Here is a 17,309-nt window from a genome sequence, read left to right on the forward strand (position 1 = left end):
TATGTGGAAAAGTTGAAAACCATGATCAGATGCATGCATACATACATACATGATTTGGACCTTTAGCCGCACCTTTGATGTCCATCCTGGTCACATGAATCGGTGCACAATGATGTAACAGAGCTCTCCATGCAGCAGAATATCATAGCCTGTCAATTAGGTCCAAGGAGGCAGGACAATGATGGTAACTCATGAATATGCTGAGCTTCATTTGACTCAAGTAGTGTCACTGGACTCCCCTCAGGTCAGGTGCATGTAAGTTTACAAAGTTGTTTTTTTTTTTTTTTTTTTTAATATTGTAGCCATGGAAAGAGACCATTTAGGGATAAGGGCAATGCTTTTTTTTAAACGTAGCTTTTCATGAATTTATTTTAGGTGGGTTAATTTGTATGACAGGTTATATAGGTTCTCTTTAAGAACAAACCCATCTTGTACGTAACCCGGGGAGCACCTGCATTGTCACACGTTTGCACATCCCCGGTCGGGTCATTATTGGTGTTTGGCTAAACCTTGCGGCAGGAAGGCAGCTGGTGCAAAGTACAGTAAATAGGTCTGTGGCGGCAGGTAATGGACATACAATAAGCTGCCTGTGCTGGGTGCATGTCACACCTGTGGAATGTGCTCCTCCTTATTTGTCCACATTCCTGCTTCCTCGCTCACAGTCGCCCACGCCCTGCAGCGTATTGTACAACAGGTGAGCGCTTCCTATGTGCTCTCTTCCGGCTTTGGCTCCACATGTGAATGTGATTATAGCATGAGATCTCTAGCCCATATCTCCCATGCTACTGCAAAACTGCATGGCCGGACGGGCTGCGGCTGCACATGGACCAGGGCTATGCAAACTTCTGTGGCTTTCTAATAAATTTGTCTATTGTTAATGGCTGTAGAGGTTTGTGGGTTAACAATAAGCACGTGAGCGAGTTATGGCATACAAACTTGGTCCATTCGTTGGCTGGGTGTGCTGGCCTGAACCCTGGTGTCAACATGGGCTTATCTTGTTGGACCAACACCAATGGCGGGTAGGATGCACACATTTCCTCTTATTGTTATAACAGAGATACTTTTACATTACTAGAACATCTCGGATATTTTACCCATCGTAGCAGCAGTGACTCATAGTGTAAAACCAGTCCCCAGTGCCCAGGCCATTCCTCAGATGCCAGTGGTCAGAAACCCTCCTTCCCACACCCACCATTTACCGTAACGGGATCTAAAAAAGCAGCTGCTTTACAAGTGCATGAATATATTTGTGAAGTAGAACGTGTACAATGTGTTATTCCCGGGAATGCAGACGCATTAAATCCTTGTGATTCTGTGGTCCGCGCTGGTCCAGCCCAGTTGTCTGAGGGATGGTATTCTAGGAAACGCTATAGCGAGCGATATATACCGCCTGTATGGATTTTTTTCTGGCAGACTTTATTATTAGATTTAGATTTTCCTTCGTGGGTCTTAATATATCTATGGAAAAATTCCTACAGTTATATGGAAAGTAGGCCATGAATTGTATACATTAGGCATGGCCTCAAACAACCTTTTACATGGGACGTTTGGGGGAAGCTCCTTGTGTAGTAGTAACCTCCACTATCCAATACCCTGTCTTTTGGCGCGCTCTAATAACTGCCCCGACCAATGAGCACACATTGATAAGTCACATGACCTGTGTGCTGTACTAAGCACCGCCACAATACAACGTGCAGCGCTGTGCTTTGTAGAGTAGAGAGGTCACATCGCTGTTCTGAATGTTGCAGTCTCTTCTATGGCTGAATCCCAGACAATCCAAAGCATGGCTATACATGCTTTGGGTTTTTATGGTAGGTTTCTCCTCATTTTAATGGTTTGGTTTTTTTGGTCTTCTTTTTGGACCGTTTTGACTAAGCGCATGTTTTCATTGCGGCTTTTTCACACGGTGCATGCACTGTTATCTGCTGCTTTATTTTGGCTGTATAAAGTGCTCCTGTTCTGATAAGTAGGGGGCCAGCAGTCAGATCCATTAATCAGTTGTCTCCCATCCTGCAGATAGGGGTACATTGTCCCTGGGCATCTAGAATTGCAGTGTGACTGTACTGCATAAACTGTATAAGGCTGCATTTATACCAACATATGCCCGCCAGGCCGTATCCGAGCATACATCTGGTGCCATGGAGAGGACGAGGGGTGACCCCCTTCCTTCTATCATAGAAATGCATGGCGTAAGGGCCGTACTATGGGGAAAGATGGGACATGTCCTATCTTTTCCCCATGTATGGAGCGGTAAGGTGCCACACTTGCTGCACTGTATCGTTCTGCGCGGCCATTGCCGTAAATGGGGGTTGTATGTACGGCCACAAACTTGCGGCTGTACATACGTCCCCCATGCAGTCTAATAAGGTATACAAGTAAATGAAGGGGATGCAGCGAGGCTTTATCTAATGTTGCCCCCTTTTCTGTTGTCTGTCCCCTTTTCTACAGAGCCCCCCTCACCCCGATAATGTCCCATTGTCTGTGGCCTTTTAATTACGAGAAAAAAAAAAAAAAAGAAGCATACTGAATGTACTCAAGTATAAGCCGACCAGAGTCAAAGCGAAGTGACCTAATTTTATCAGGAAAAAAAAAATGTGTGCGTCATAGCGTGTGTGTGTCAGGCAGATTACAATCCTATAGTTACTGGATAGTAACCAAAAGAAGCCATTGGTCACATAAAACTTAACCTTTTATTAAAAATGTTTAATAAACCATTGTGTTTTGTACCTTTTTTCTTTGTTATTATACAAGGGGGAACAGGCGGTAGGAGTGAATAAGATGCTTTAGTGCCATAAAGGCTTTTAGCGATGGTTCACTTCACATATTATCATTGGGCAGTGCCATATATAGGGACTAGTGGGCACATGGCAGAGCCAGGAGGGGTTTAGGCAAAATTTAGAAACCCTCAGATTGAGGGATGGTCAATAATATCAATCAGAGCCTATTTACAGACAATCTGATAAGTGATGAGCTCCATCATCAGTGTTAATAGACACAATCCCCCTTCTGTGGTGTCCAAATATTTGCTCAACACTATAATGTTCCCTATAAATAACCGATTCGCTAGTAAAACAGTCGCTGCAGCTCAACTAGTTTTTATATTTTTTATGATCACTATTTATTTATTTATTTTTTAAAACACATCTAAGTTCTTTGGCCACGGGCCGGAGGTTGGGTACGGCTTTTGTAAAGGAAATCTACCATCAAAATCCTTAATGATAAACCGGTGACATTTACTCATACATCCAGGCGCCGGGACTCTCTAGTAATCTTCTATTTGTTATACATGACTTCTCAAATCTGCTTTTAAAATTATACTGAGTCTTAAAGGGCTCCTGGGCGTGTTACCAGAGCCCCTCCATGTTGTTGAGTCACAGTCTGCTACAATGTGCACTTCCCACTGTGTAATGAAGCGTCTTCTGCTGCAGTAAAATTACAGCAGGCTGTGTAAAACCTATGAAGCTACAGCATGACTCATTAACATAATTTTAAAAATTTATTTTGAAAGGAAGGAATCCATAGATAACAAATATAAGGTGAATAGCACTGTCACGGTGCCTGGCTTATCATGCATGATTTTGATGGTAGGATTCCTTCAAGACGGCTCAATCTAAGCCCTCCTGCTTTCTCAGGCTGCAAACATTGGAATTGGTTTGTCTTTGTTATCCATTGATTCAGCAGACGGCACATGAACCAGACCTACAATTGTGTGCATGCGGACGCCAGTAAAATCTGGCATAATTTTTTGGCACTACAGACCACACCCCCTTTTGGAGAACTGTTAAAGTTTCCTAAAACTTAATACAACGCTTTCCACCACATTTTAGCTTGGGTTTTGGATAAAGGAGATGCAAAGTTATTCCGCACTGATAAGTCTAACAATCTATGTTGTTGCGGTATATAGTGTATGACATGCACACATCCCCCTGACCTTGAATCCATCATCACTTTTGACACACAAAGTAGACATCCACAGGTGAGTGTTCACCTGCCATGAAGGTAGGTAATAGATTGCACAGTATGTGACTGTCCTACCGCCATACAATAGGGTTTTATATGATGTTTTAGTCTTTGGTTGTGACTCATATCGTCTGCTTCTCGGGAATTGTGGTCTGTAAAGTACAAAGAGCCCTGGAAATGTTTTGTTGTGCTGCCTTGTCTTGTGACCAGAGTCTACGGCTGTCTGGCGAGGGCCCTCATCCCGTCTGGCAGGTAACTGCAAAACCCAAAAAGGATTTCCGCATTCCGTATTATTCCATTGTAAAAACAAACATCCATCTCCGAGCCCTGGCTGTATCGTAAGAGACAGGATTGTGCTTGTGGCGGCCCTTCTACCGCACTTTGACATATTTCTGTTTTGTTGTGACTTGTCGGATATTGCAGTCATGTCAGAATAAACTTTTTTTAAATAAAATATATTGGGATTAAAGGACACATGTCATCAGGTCTGTGTCACTAGTCCTGTCACCTCTTCCTGTTGGAGCAGCTCACAAGGATCCATCCCAGCCTTTATCTAGTTATTTCATACATTAATCATTATAAAATCATCTATTTTTTATCATGTAAATGAGGCTGGTCACATGGTCAGAGGCAGTGATGTCACCCCTGTTACCTCTCCCCTCTCCTCCCCCTGCTCATGTCTGTGTGTAATGTATAATAAAGCATGGTTAGTGCACCTGCTGACATGCTGCATCCTCCTAATACACATGTGTGATACACAGACATCAGCTACACAAGTACCTGACATGTTCTGCTATAACATGGCTGCCTGGAGCTGCTGTATCTCTCCTATACACACACAGGCTGCAGGGGGCGTGGCCACCAGCACCAGGAAGCACATCATTATACAGCCTCACATCATTATACAGGCTGTCAGTCAAGCACTGGGGGTGTGGCTGCGCCTCCCACTCATGAATAGAGTGGACAACTTGAATATGCTAATGATTCATTGGACATTTCACAGGTCATTTGCATACAGCTTTAGGACCTCATTGCTTAGGTTTACAGGCATGTAGAGGGACAATGAAGGGATAGAGGCAATGCTCTCTAATGGCAGTGTATGAAAATATATTTAGTTTAGGGGGGTTATTTTGCATGACGGGTTCTCTTTAAGTTCCATATTCCATGTCCTCCGATAAAAAGATGGAAGGTTATTCTATTGTGGATAAGTCGGTTTTGCTTAAATGTTTCAAAAAACCGCAGTCTCATTAGACTTTATATTGTGCAAATTGATTTGTCTCCGTACCTACGTGTAAAATTAATTTATGTTAGTTATGAAAAGTGGATGGGATCGTAGGAGAGTATTGATGACATATAGCGGTTTACCCTGCTAAGCATTGGGTAGTGAAGCAAATCTGTAAGGTGATATCCTGCTGCCCTAATTTGTGGTATCTAGAAGGGAGATTTTATATGTAAGGAACTTTGAGACACATAAGTTTATACGATTAGGAGAAGGGTTAATGAGTAAAGACTTGAGTAAATTCTTATGGGAGAGTTCCGATTACTGAGCCTACACACATTGGTTGACTGGGTGAGCTGATCCCACCCACACTATGCAGATGAGTAGGAGAGCCACCATGACTCCACCTTCACTCGGTGGGTGAGGGGCAGAGCCCCCATGACTTGGTCCACCTCCAGCAGCAGACAGGCAAAGCCCCCATGACTCGGTCCGCAGTTGGCGGGGAGCCCCCATGACTTGGTCCATACACAAAGTGGTTGTCGCTTGATCATTTCAAGTGAGGATTCTTGTATTTCCCTGGATCCTGGCAATAGTTTAGTGTGGTTTCTAATAGCTAATGTATAAGGTTTTTTTATTGATACGGTAACTTTTAATGAGCTGTACTACTGTATATATTTTTTCATGGCTCTGTATTTAGTCACATGTATGTAGCAAAAAGAAAGAAATGATTAAAAAAAAACTGTCCCACAGTAGATGAGCTGTGTCCCCATCCTCATCATCTCTTCACGCCGTATGATTGTAAGACAACTGGCAGCAGCAGCCTGTTTCCTCTCTTATGTTTGATATAGGGGGGATGGGGGGGGGGTAGCTGCCTTCTGGTTACACTCTACCAAGTCCTTTTAAAAGAAGTATAAAGGATTTTCTGTATGTTCCTAAATTTAAACATTGAGGTACACGTTTATCTTCTGCATTCAGTGACCATGACTTCAAGCAGTGTTGTGCTTGGCGTTTTGAGTACAAATACTTGGTATTTACATCAAATGTCATAAGTTTATATGGGGCAGCAAAAAGTATAGCGAGTCCTCCATTTATTATACGTCTAGTAACCTGCATTTTATTCCTATCAAGGTGTTCCCGACATTCTCCAATGAAGACTACGACAGGCGCAACGAGGAGGTGGACCCGGTCGCTGCCTCCGCTGAGTACGAGTTGGAGAAAAGAGTGGAGAAGATGGACGTCTTCCCTGTCGAAATTGAAAAAGGTGTGTTTTTTTTTTTTTTTTATCTACAGGATTGGTCTGCTGGCTATTGATAGACTACAACTCCTAACATGCTGAGCACACAGTAATCTTACAGATCCATTTTGAGATCTCATCCAGGCGTGCAACGTGGGTGTCATCTTTGGATGGCCGATTATATGACTAAGCCGATCAGACCAAAACCTACAAATCTACCCATCCCAAAACTGCTTTTAGGAATCCAAAATGTCATTGTTGGTGTTTTTATCTATTTAGTATTCCAGCTATGTGATGACCACAGCTTCTGCTTACATATTTGTTACTAGGTGACAGTGGCCTCGGGATCAGCATCATTGGGATGGGAGTTGGAGCCGACCAGGGCTTGGAAAAATTGGGAATATTTGTGAAAACTATTACAGAAGGAGGAGCTGCTCAACGGGACGGACGGTAAGCCACCGGTTGCAGGATTTATTTGCCTATTTAATGCTGGTACAGGGGGCCCTTATTTTCAGAATATGTACAGATTGTAGAAACACAACCCAGACCGAGAGAGAATCAAATATGTAAGAGGCTGATTCTATTTTTGTATAGTAATTTATTTCGGGAATGTAAAAATCCCAGAGGATGGGTCGCCCACTTCAGATGGACATGGCTTCTGCTATAGTATTCATAGTAATTGCTATGTCCTTAGTCTCCAAAATCATTCTAACAAGGGTCCGTCTCATAAGTGTAAACTAAGACAATGGGGAGATTTATCATTAGACGGCTCCTTGGGACAGTTCTATGTCTGTCTTTTGAAGCTCCGCTGTCCGCCAGATTCATTAAAAAAAATCTACCATTTGGTTTCATGCATTATGAACCAAACATACCCTGAGAATGCTTTAGCTACACAGATTAAAACAAGATATGTTTTTGCATCAGTTGAGTGTTTTTTACTGGTAAAAAAAACAATTCTAAAATTCAGGACCTTGGGAAAGCTGGGCTGCATGCTGCTTGCCGTTCATAAACGCATTACACGGAGCTTCCTGAACTGTCCAGACAGGAGTAATCAACCGGAGCAGGATGATTTATACACAGGGGGATGGTGCAGTGATTGATTACTGGCTTTCAGGCACAACATAGTGATTACATCATTCTCTGAAGCGGTGCAAGAGGAGAAGCGCCGAGCCAGGCGAAGGAGCGATAGAGCCTCATTATCCTGAATTTTATCATTGTTTTTTCAGCAAAACAATTCGGCTCAGGGATTAAACACTGTTAAAAACTGTTTCTGCATCAGTGTAGCTACAGCATTCTCAAGGTATGTTTGCTTCATAATGCATAAAAGTAAATGGTAGATTTCCTTTAAGGTGAATTTGGCCCTTTAATAAATGTTCTTAGGCTCTATATGTGTCTGAGATTTTTCTTTCAAAAAATCTCAGCACATACACCAGCAGGGGGCTGGCATGACTGTGGCGTGAATCCGGCTTCCCACGGCGTTGCACTAGCAGTACTTCTATGTTATGAGTGTCGGGTGCGCCTTTTTAGCTATGAAAAGTCTCCAAAAACCTATGTGACATTTTCATGCCAAAAAAGTCCACAATACTAAATCTCTCCCAATGACTTGATATTTGAAAAACATTGCACCAATCGCAAGACCACCTCTGTGGATTGCACCCCTATAAATCATATACAGCTGGAAAATACCTTTAGGATAATCTTTTTTTTTTTTTTTTGTAAGATATTTGTGTTGTCTGAGCATCTACACCAGCCCAAACTCTCAAAGATGACAGGAAATGGATGAGGCTGTATTTCCCCGTGTAACTCTAATTACATTATTATTACTTCTATATAGTAAATTGTTGTCTCTTTACTCTCTTCTGCTTTTGCGGAGCATATCCTGTCCTAACTGACTGTAAATTGGAGAAAATTCATATAGATGATTAAAAAAACAATAGTATATACAGGTGGTCCCCTACTTAAGGACACCTGACTTATAAACCACACCAAGTTAAAGAAGAACCCCTCTGCCCACTGTGACCTCTGGTGAAGCTCTCTGGATGTTACGATAGTCCCAGACTGCAATGATCAGCTGTAAAGTGTCTGTAATGAAGCTTTATCCATAATCCTTGGTCCCATTACAGCAAAATATTTGGAAAATCCAATTCACTGGAACAAATTTTTTTTTTGTTGATTTCTGGAACGATAACTATAAAATATACAGTTCCGACTTGCATACAAATTCAACTTACCGTATTTTCTGGGCCATTAGGCGCACCGGAATATAAGGCGCATCAGTCCGATGCGCCTTATATATGTAATAATTCCATATATAAGGCGCATCGGACTATAAGGCGCAAGGTCCGGGGGCGTGGTGGAGGTCCGGGGGCGGAGCGGAGACCTGACGAGACGCGCAACGAGGGGGAGGTGGAGAATAGCATACTTACATAGGTCCCCGCTACCGGAGACAGCAGATCTCCAGCGGGAACTGCAGATCGACGCGGCAGAAGTTGTTCGTGCCGCGTGGTCTGCAGTTCCCGTTGGAGATCTGCTGTCTCCGGTAGCGGGGACCTATGTAAGTAGGGTCCGCTGCCCTCCTATAGGGCGCACCGGACTATAAGGCGCACTTTGGATTTCCAAGGAAATCCAAGGCTTTTATGTGCGCCTTATAGTCCGGAAAATACGGTATTCAAATTCAAACCTATGGAACCAATCTTGTACATAACCTGTATAGTATATAATATACCGTATATATTCCCTGTGTAATGATGATCTCCATGCTGCTGACTTCGTGCTTTCACATCCCATATTTATACTTCTTTATTTACACAATCTGTATCTTGGAGCAGAGCTGTCAATCACACTTCATCCCCCGCCCATAGGAAACTGATTGACCCGAATGATGGTAGAGGACATGTTGGGCTGTTTAGGGTTACTTGGCCACAATAAATGACTTCTCTCCCGGAGAATCCTTAGTCACCCGAAGTATTTGGTTACAACAATATGACTATAGCAGAAGATAATGCAGAGCTGTGTGTTGTATACTACTCATTGTGTAGCCGTGCTGATGTCATGTTTACAGTGTCCTACATTGCACACGGGATATGTGTATAGATCAATAACCTCCCCCCCCCCCCCCCCCCCCCCCAGCCAGTCACGTCTCTGCAATGTCTTTCTTGCTATTTAATTATCACTTAGTGTGGTAGGGTTGTTTTTCTTACCTAAGTATAAAGCTGTGCATTGGATATTGATAGATTCCATTTGCCTTTTTTTAAATAAAGTCCTTAATGGGGTTTTCCAGTGCGAATAATATTCAATTTAAAGCGGGCAACTAAAGTTAAAGAAAAATTAAAATGGTAAGCGCTCCTGATCGCTGCTTCACCTGACTTCCTGGGGGTCTCCCGACACCGCAGGAAGTGGTGGCTGCTCGGCCAATCAGAAGCTGAGGTGAGTCACGGCTACAATTACTGGTTGCTGAGTGGCTGTTCCTAGCAATTACTGTGGTGTCGGGAGACAAGAGTTCAGTGCAAGAGAGCAGGAGGCACAGAACCAGGTCAGCACGGAGCAGTAAGTAACACATTTCTATTTTAGTGGTCCACTGTCCAGCCATGTATCTTCCTAGTAACCTATTTCTATGTACTGTTAGGGATTTATATATTTTTATGCATGTACATTTGAGCAGCAAGTGTTCAAATTAATTTTTTTTACCTGTACACATGGATTATTTGACCTTCTGTGTAAATTGACCGTTGCTGGACACCGTAGCCGAATGTCTCTGTCTGTCAATATTGGTTCTCCTTACCTAATCCTGATACGTTGGTTAATGATTGAATCGGCGGCTGCCCCGGGCAGACATTTCTCCCCGTCTCCTTGTTTTTATGCTGATGCATTTCTGATCTTTTTTTGTTTCTTTTAGAATTCAAGTCAATGATCAAATTGTGGAAGTCGATGGTACGAGTCTTGTTGGGGTGACTCAACTTTTTGCTGCTACGGTACTCAAAAACACCAAAGGTACAGTCAGGTGAGTGTATTGGTATTTGGACACCTTTTTCACTACGTTGTGATATGTGGTAAGTTTTGGTTATCAGCCTTACCATCAGCACCTATTGATGGCCTATCCTGTGGACAGTAAGTAAAATTTTTGGATGCTCCCCCCCCCCCCCTTTTTCACTAGACATTTACACCTATGGCTTGTTTACACTATTTGTGTAAACTTCTAGTAAAGAGCCTGGATAGATCGCTGCTGCCTAGGTTGGCATAAAGCTGTATCTCTCTGTGCTGCTGTGAGCCTGATACGACATGCAGTCTGGGGTTGTACCTGGCTAGAAAAATCTTATTACATCTCTGGGATGCTATTAGTACTACAGCTCTGGTAAAATGAATGGGTCTCTGCTGCAATACCATTAACAGCCTGTAATCATATGTGGCGCTATTTTCTGAATAAATTGGTTGTGTTTTCTCCTTGTCCCATGCCGGACATTATTTTTGTACAAGTGAGTTGATAATCTACAACATAATATCACAACTTGGAAATCTTGGCCGTCGTGGCTCGTCATTTGTATTAAATGAATATGTCTGAGTTTGGGAATTTTAGCTTGTCTGGCAGCGCATCTCGTGTGTTTTTTGGGGTGTCCAGAGTTTGCGGCCAGTGGAGGGGTTATGAAGAAAGATTGGGCATGTTGGAATTAAACATGCCTGATCGTTTTATTCTTAACAGAGATCCTGCTACTAGAAGTATGTGACCCCTTTATGGTTCCGTATTTATGGATGCAAGGTCCACTTTGTGGACGTGGGTGGGTGGGTGGGGGGGTTTACATGGTCTGTAAAGTTTTGAGTAGTCGGTGGGTAGTGACTGTGAAGGATTTCTCATCAGATGATCTGATAAAGCCTTTGTATACATACTGAGCTCTGTCCCCTCATCCTTGCGCACTTATTTGCTTGGCTTGTATGAAGAAAATGAAAATCTGCCAAACTTCTTGCAATGACACAGTTCTACATCTCGTAAACAATAACAAAAATGCATGTTCACTCATTTGGGTGCGATTATTTATTTTTGCCTCGTTTTGCTCACTGGGGTGATCATATGGCCAAACACTCGCCCCTCTCCATAGCGAGTCTTTGCGCCTATGGGGACGTATACAGTATTCGGCCTCATTCTGTGCTGAGTCCGGACATCAAATTAAGGCAAGGATTTCCCCCTGGCTCAATCCCCTTCATTGAAATCAAAAGGTTTTCCGGTTTTAAGTGGAATTTGCCCGGATTGCGATGCAAATCTAGAACACGTCTGTAAAATTTAGCATGGACGGAAAATAAAACTTTTGAAAATTCCGATTCTATTATTTCTGGAATGTTGCGGAGTCATATACATGTAATAAATTGTACGTAATTTTGTAATCGTATCTTCATGCTCGTAGAGTGACTGTGGTTGGTATAGCAGTTTAGGAGAAGGAAACCCTACGATTTAGTGGACTTGTCGTGAAGGAGAGGACTCCAGCGTCCTATACATACACAATGCTGGAGTTTTCTTATACATGACAAGTCCTCTAAATTGTAGGGTTTCCTCCTCCTGCTTACGTTATGTGAATATAACACATACCCTCCGCCTTCGTGCGGAAACCACATATGGTGTATTAAGAGTGTTTCCAGGATTAAAGGTGTTTTCAGGGTAAGATTTATGAATTAGTTATCCACAGGTCATAGGCCGGTCAGAGGTCATGGATGGAGCCGGAAGCAGAGAGCGAAAGTTTTAGTGTAGTGGCGCTCTCTGCTCACTCTTCTGTGTACTTCAGTGAGAGCAACATCTTTAGGTTGCCTTATTTATTATTTATTTTGGGCTTTTCCCAAAAATAATTTAGATTTCTCTCTATGTTAAATTTCAGGTTCCTCATTGGGAGAGAAAAACCAGGGACCCAGAGTGAAGTGGCGCGGCTCATCAGCGAGACCCTGGAGCAGGAGAGATGTCAGCAGCAGATGTACGACCAGCAGTACTCGGAGGGCAGCACCGGGCAGGTCCGTTTTGGTTTTTTTTGTTTTTTTCCCTTTTATGATCTATATTTCAGAATTTCTTTAGCTTCTCTTTGATTGTAAAGAGGTATATGGAGAGGATTTGGTTGCATCTGTGAATACAAATGAAGCCTCCTCTTTCCTGTAACCTTTCGCCCTGGTGCTTTAGGGGAACACACATGGAGCACATCTGCTGTAATTCGTTTGTAAAAGTTTACAAATGTAGAATTTTTTTTTTTTTTTTTTTTGCCAAATCCGCATTCTCTTTCTCAACAGGAAGAAGATTTTGACGAAGACGAGGACGATGAGGATCATCTAGAGTCGCATCTACATGGAAATTCTGTCGAAGTGTTTGAGTTGCCAGAAAGTGACGATTTGACCTTTCCTTCAGATATGGACGCCTCTCAGCTGGCACTCAAGTTTAAAGAGGTAGACGGCTGCCAGTATGGCCATCCCTCTACATATGAGATATACCAACTGTGTTTAGGGAGATGGCAGTATTTTGTGTCGTTGGGTCATGACTTTAGGACATGGAGAGATTGCAGATGCCTCCTTAAATATAGTCTCAATAATAATAATTATTAATAATATTACAATGTGCTGTAAATGTAGAAATTTGGTGTTCAAAGTGAACACACAAATTTGGCTAGAGGTACATAAGAGATAAAACCTTGTCAAGCACTATAATGGAATATATATTAGCTAAAATTAGGAACGAAGTGACTGTGTAACTTTTTTAAAAAAGATACACGTCATAAATCTGGCTGAACCCTTAGTCAGGCCCGGTAACTGTACTAGGATTTCTGAGAAACGCCCTCGCGGGATTTCCCAGTCTTAACCTTGACTGGACGGAACAGACCTGCTGCATGAAATCACTTGACTTTAACTCGGCATGTCAGTCCAGTCCTGTTCAATTCCGTCTGGGGAAATCCTACGAGTGCATAGAGCTAGTTTCTCGGACCAAAGGAAGCAATACTAGAAGTCAATGTCTGACCCCTTTATACGGACTCTGTAACAGCAATAGGATGTTCATGAAACGTGCTTTTGTGGGAGTTTCCAGACGGAACCAGATCCCGGGCCCCCTGACACTGCAGGGTCCTGTGACTCATAAAGTGGGTTAATGCGATAATACACAATGTTTAAGTATCAATAGACAAATGAATGTCTGGTTTGGATTGCGTTGCAATTATATAGCAGTACAGGCGATCCCCTACTTAAGGACACCAGACTTAGACGACTCCTCGTTAAAGACGGACCCCTCTGCCCCCTGTGACCTCTGGTGAAGCTCTCTGGATGCTTTACTATAGTCCCAGGCTGCAATGATCAGCTGTAATGTGTCTGTAATGAAGCTTTATTGATATGTAGCTTTTTTTTTGTGCTTTTACTCACACAATCTATATTCTATTTTTGTGTTTTAAGCTCCAGCTAAAGTATGCTGTCACAACTGCTGAAGTCAATCAGCTGAAAGACCGGGTAAGTCCACAGCCTTTTCTGCTTTAAAGCGTGCATTAATGTAGACATCAGTTTTACCTCAATTATCCTGTCACTTTACGCTTTTAAGATATCTATATTTTATTGGGCTGGTTACTAATATATAACTTTACATAACCGTGAAGTAGTAATGTGCAGGCTGTCTTGTATGACTGCAGTGTAGGTATAGCGTACCATAAAGCTCTGCAAATAGAGATGTATTTCACTATTATATTTCTAATTGGAGTGGTCTCCTATACTCCCCTATCCCTGTCTGTGCTGTGGTGTCATCAATCCCTGCATCCAACTCTCTAATCCATACTACCTTTCCCATTGGCGTAACAAAACAAGTGGGCCCCCCGGTGCAAGCTTTGGATTGGGGCCCCAAATACCTAAGATAAACCTAAATACCTAAACCTAAAAATCCCATTAAACTGTAAAACGATGAAACTGTATAATGGATAAATCTTTGTTCCCTAATTTCTTCTAGATTAAGGCTGCAGAGAATGAGAAGCTGGACTGGGAGACAAACCGGATAAAGTATCAGCAATCTGTGGAGGAGAACAAGGAGAAGATTAAGAAGTTGGAGACTTACTGGTTGGAGGCTCAGGCCCTCTGTAAGACTGTTAATGAACATCTGAAAGAAACACAGGAGCAGTATGATACACTGGAAAAGAAATACACCAAGGCCAAGAAATTACTGAAGGATTTTCAGTTGAAGTAAGTAGTGAACCTCTTTGAGAAGAACACAAGATCTTATTATAAATCTATAATGTATCCAGTCTATGATATCCTTGTATCCTTCATCTTTACAGGGAAATCGAATTTGAGAAGAAAGAACTGGAACACAAGGAGCTCTTAAAAGAAAAGGACAGACAACATACTGAGCAAATCACTCTTCTACATACAAGGGTAACTTGCTATACAAGTTTGGTGTGCAATATTGAAACAGTGTAGCAGCCTGTGAAGCTAAAAATGGGAAGAACTCTATCCCCACACTAATACAGTTTAGCCTTGAATATAAAGGACAGACAGAAGGAAGTCTAACAATGTCAGACTGCAAATGGTTTGTTTGTAGTCTGTTACCATGGAGCCTAGTAGCTTTGTATAGGAGCTGTAGTAAGAAAACGGTAGAATTATTATTATTATTTATATATAATTTTTTTTTTTGACAACCTTTTGCAAACGTTGCTAAATTGTAGATGAACTGGGGAGCTAAAATAAGAGGTTGTGAAGCTGAAAACGGGAGCTGCGACTCTATATGTGACTGCACATTTCTATGATCTATTAATGGGACAGTCTCTTATTTTATATTCATCTCATACACTTGTCCACTTTCCTGTCATGTCTTGCGTTTCATGCCATATCTGAGTGACCCACATAAGACCCCTAAATTATTATCTGTACTAGGCTGTTTTATATTGCATCTATATATAATTTAAATTTTATGATCATTCACCCCACCAGTGTGTATGATGGCCGAGGATGCTCCAAGTGTGCGGCTGGGAAAGATGAATAATACATAATGCAACATTTATTTTAGTTTTGCTCCTAAAATTCGATTTTTGCTGTAGCGTCTTCTGATGGAGGCTTAGAAATTGGCCGAGTACAGCAGTTGTGTAGGCGGCAATGTTAAAGTGAAACCTCTTCACAAAGAAGATGATACTTTTCAAAATTTATTAAACACTCAAATCACTGCCGGCTGTCTTAAAATAGACATAATTGCCTACGCCTCTTATCTAATGGATTAGAAATGAGTTTCTGCCGTTATTAGAATAGTGTCTGGAGGAATATCACGTTGCAGTAGAGACTGAGGAAAGTTCACTGAGGGAGGAGTATAGATCATCTCTGTGTATTGTGGTAAGGGAGTATAGAGGAAATAACATTTTGCTTTAATTTTCAGATTACAGAGCTGGAGAACAAGCTGGGGGTTTATGAACAAAAGCTTCAGGTGAAGCCAAGCAAACATGAAAGTGAGGAATCCTCGCAGCACATTGCGACCGCTCCTGCAGAGTCCGCAGGGGAAGCGGTGTCGGAGACCTCCACACTTCTCGAGTCTTCCATATCTGGTAATTCTTCTCTATTTGCACCTCCAGTTTTGAAACCCTGGATTTGGTAATTGCACAAAGGGTTTTATTCCTTGGAAATTGCCATCTTGAGGCTGCAATGCTCTGCTGAGCGCCATTACTACTTTACGGTTTATGAGGTACCGGTGTGTGCATCTGGTATTGGTTGTGTCTGGTGTTGGACCTCTGTTTAATTTACTTGAATGACCCTAAGCTGCCATGAAATGTAGTGTAATAGAGGGTTCCCTTCTTCCCTACAAAACCGTTCACAGTGAAAAGCCTTACATCCTATATAACTGAGGCATGGAGTCCTCTGGCTTAACTTTTCAACAAACATTTCATAAATTATTGTATAACAAACCTAATAATCCATTTTCACAATCTTCACATAGAGGGACTTTCTAGTTTCCCTGGAAAACTACATTGGAGAAAAGGGCAAGAGAAATTAAAATGTTCTTATCTGTGCGTGGCCACCAGTCTCCTTTTTAACACTTTGGAAGTCACTTCAGAGGACTCGGAGATCACAGTAGTGGTATAATTTAGTGATCATGTCCCTCTTCTTTGACCACTGACAGTGTAAACAATGAGGCCGGTGGCTGTGCCTTGGAAGGCAGGGTAATTACTTTTTTTTTAATTTTTTTTTATTTGTTCAATATTGCCACTATTCTTAAATTCAAAAAAGTTCATGGATAGGAGAGAAGGAAGACAGAGGCACAAACAAGATCTAGCTATAAGTTTTTTCCTTGGCCAAAGTCAGAATTGTTTAGTGCTATTCCGATAATGTTTTATATGGTGCTGCGTATATTGAGTGAGAGTCTTCAGTTTCCTCCTGTGTGCTGTCAATGGAAGACATCAGCTGCTGATCAGTAAAGTGGATATGATGGCTTTCAGCAAGTTTTATATGTGAATGTTTGAAAATAAAGATCTCTTCCGTCTGGTGTATGTTTGACTTATAAAATGTGTATTCCCCACTATGTTTTATGGAGTCAAGTCATGACCATATGGTCCTCACTCCAAACCCAACCAGTAGCATTATCTGCAATAATAGCAGGCTCCGTTGCCATCTTGGAGATGCAATAAAGTTTCTCGTCTGTAGATGGAAAGCTTTTTGCGTGAAGCAACATAATGTAGCAGTTTTTTAAAATATTCTTATGAAACTTATTAGCATAATTGACTTGAAAATGACGTGTTCTGACAATCTCTAAATGACACTTAGACTTTGATGCCTGCGTGGGAGAGATCCAGCGTTTGGACACCAGCGCCCACAGAGCCAAAGCACAGCTCGCTCTTCAAGTGAAACGCCAGCGGCCATCGAGGAACAAATTAAAAGAGCAAACTGTTGTCAAGGAACAAAAATTGTATCCAGAGGTGAGAGTAT

At 42.0% G+C, this 17,309-nt stretch overlaps 1 protein-coding gene across 4 annotated transcripts in view; it reads left to right on the forward strand.

Moving 5' to 3' along the window:
* Positions 1–17,309, forward strand: part of LOC140075605 (neurabin-1-like) — a 50,901-nt gene that overhangs the window by 19,729 nt on the left and 13,863 nt on the right. For all 4 annotated transcript variants that reach the window (XM_072121717.1, XM_072121714.1, XM_072121715.1 and 1 more), the window contains exons 3-12: positions 6,308–6,440; positions 6,743–6,863; positions 10,309–10,413; positions 12,272–12,401; positions 12,672–12,824; positions 13,815–13,868; positions 14,356–14,585; positions 14,681–14,777; positions 15,769–15,934; positions 17,148–17,299. In XM_072121717.1, coding sequence (XP_071977818.1) covers positions 6,308–6,440; positions 6,743–6,863; positions 10,309–10,413; positions 12,272–12,401; positions 12,672–12,824; positions 13,815–13,868; positions 14,356–14,585; positions 14,681–14,777; positions 15,769–15,934; positions 17,148–17,299 — 1,341 coding nt within the window. The remainder of the gene's footprint in view (positions 1–6,307; positions 6,441–6,742; positions 6,864–10,308; positions 10,414–12,271; positions 12,402–12,671; positions 12,825–13,814; positions 13,869–14,355; positions 14,586–14,680; positions 14,778–15,768; positions 15,935–17,147; positions 17,300–17,309) is intronic.

The sequence above is a fragment of the Engystomops pustulosus genome, chromosome 8 (genome assembly GCF_040894005.1).
Source record: "Engystomops pustulosus chromosome 8, aEngPut4.maternal, whole genome shotgun sequence".
Taxonomy (NCBI): domain Eukaryota; kingdom Metazoa; phylum Chordata; class Amphibia; order Anura; family Leptodactylidae; genus Engystomops; species Engystomops pustulosus.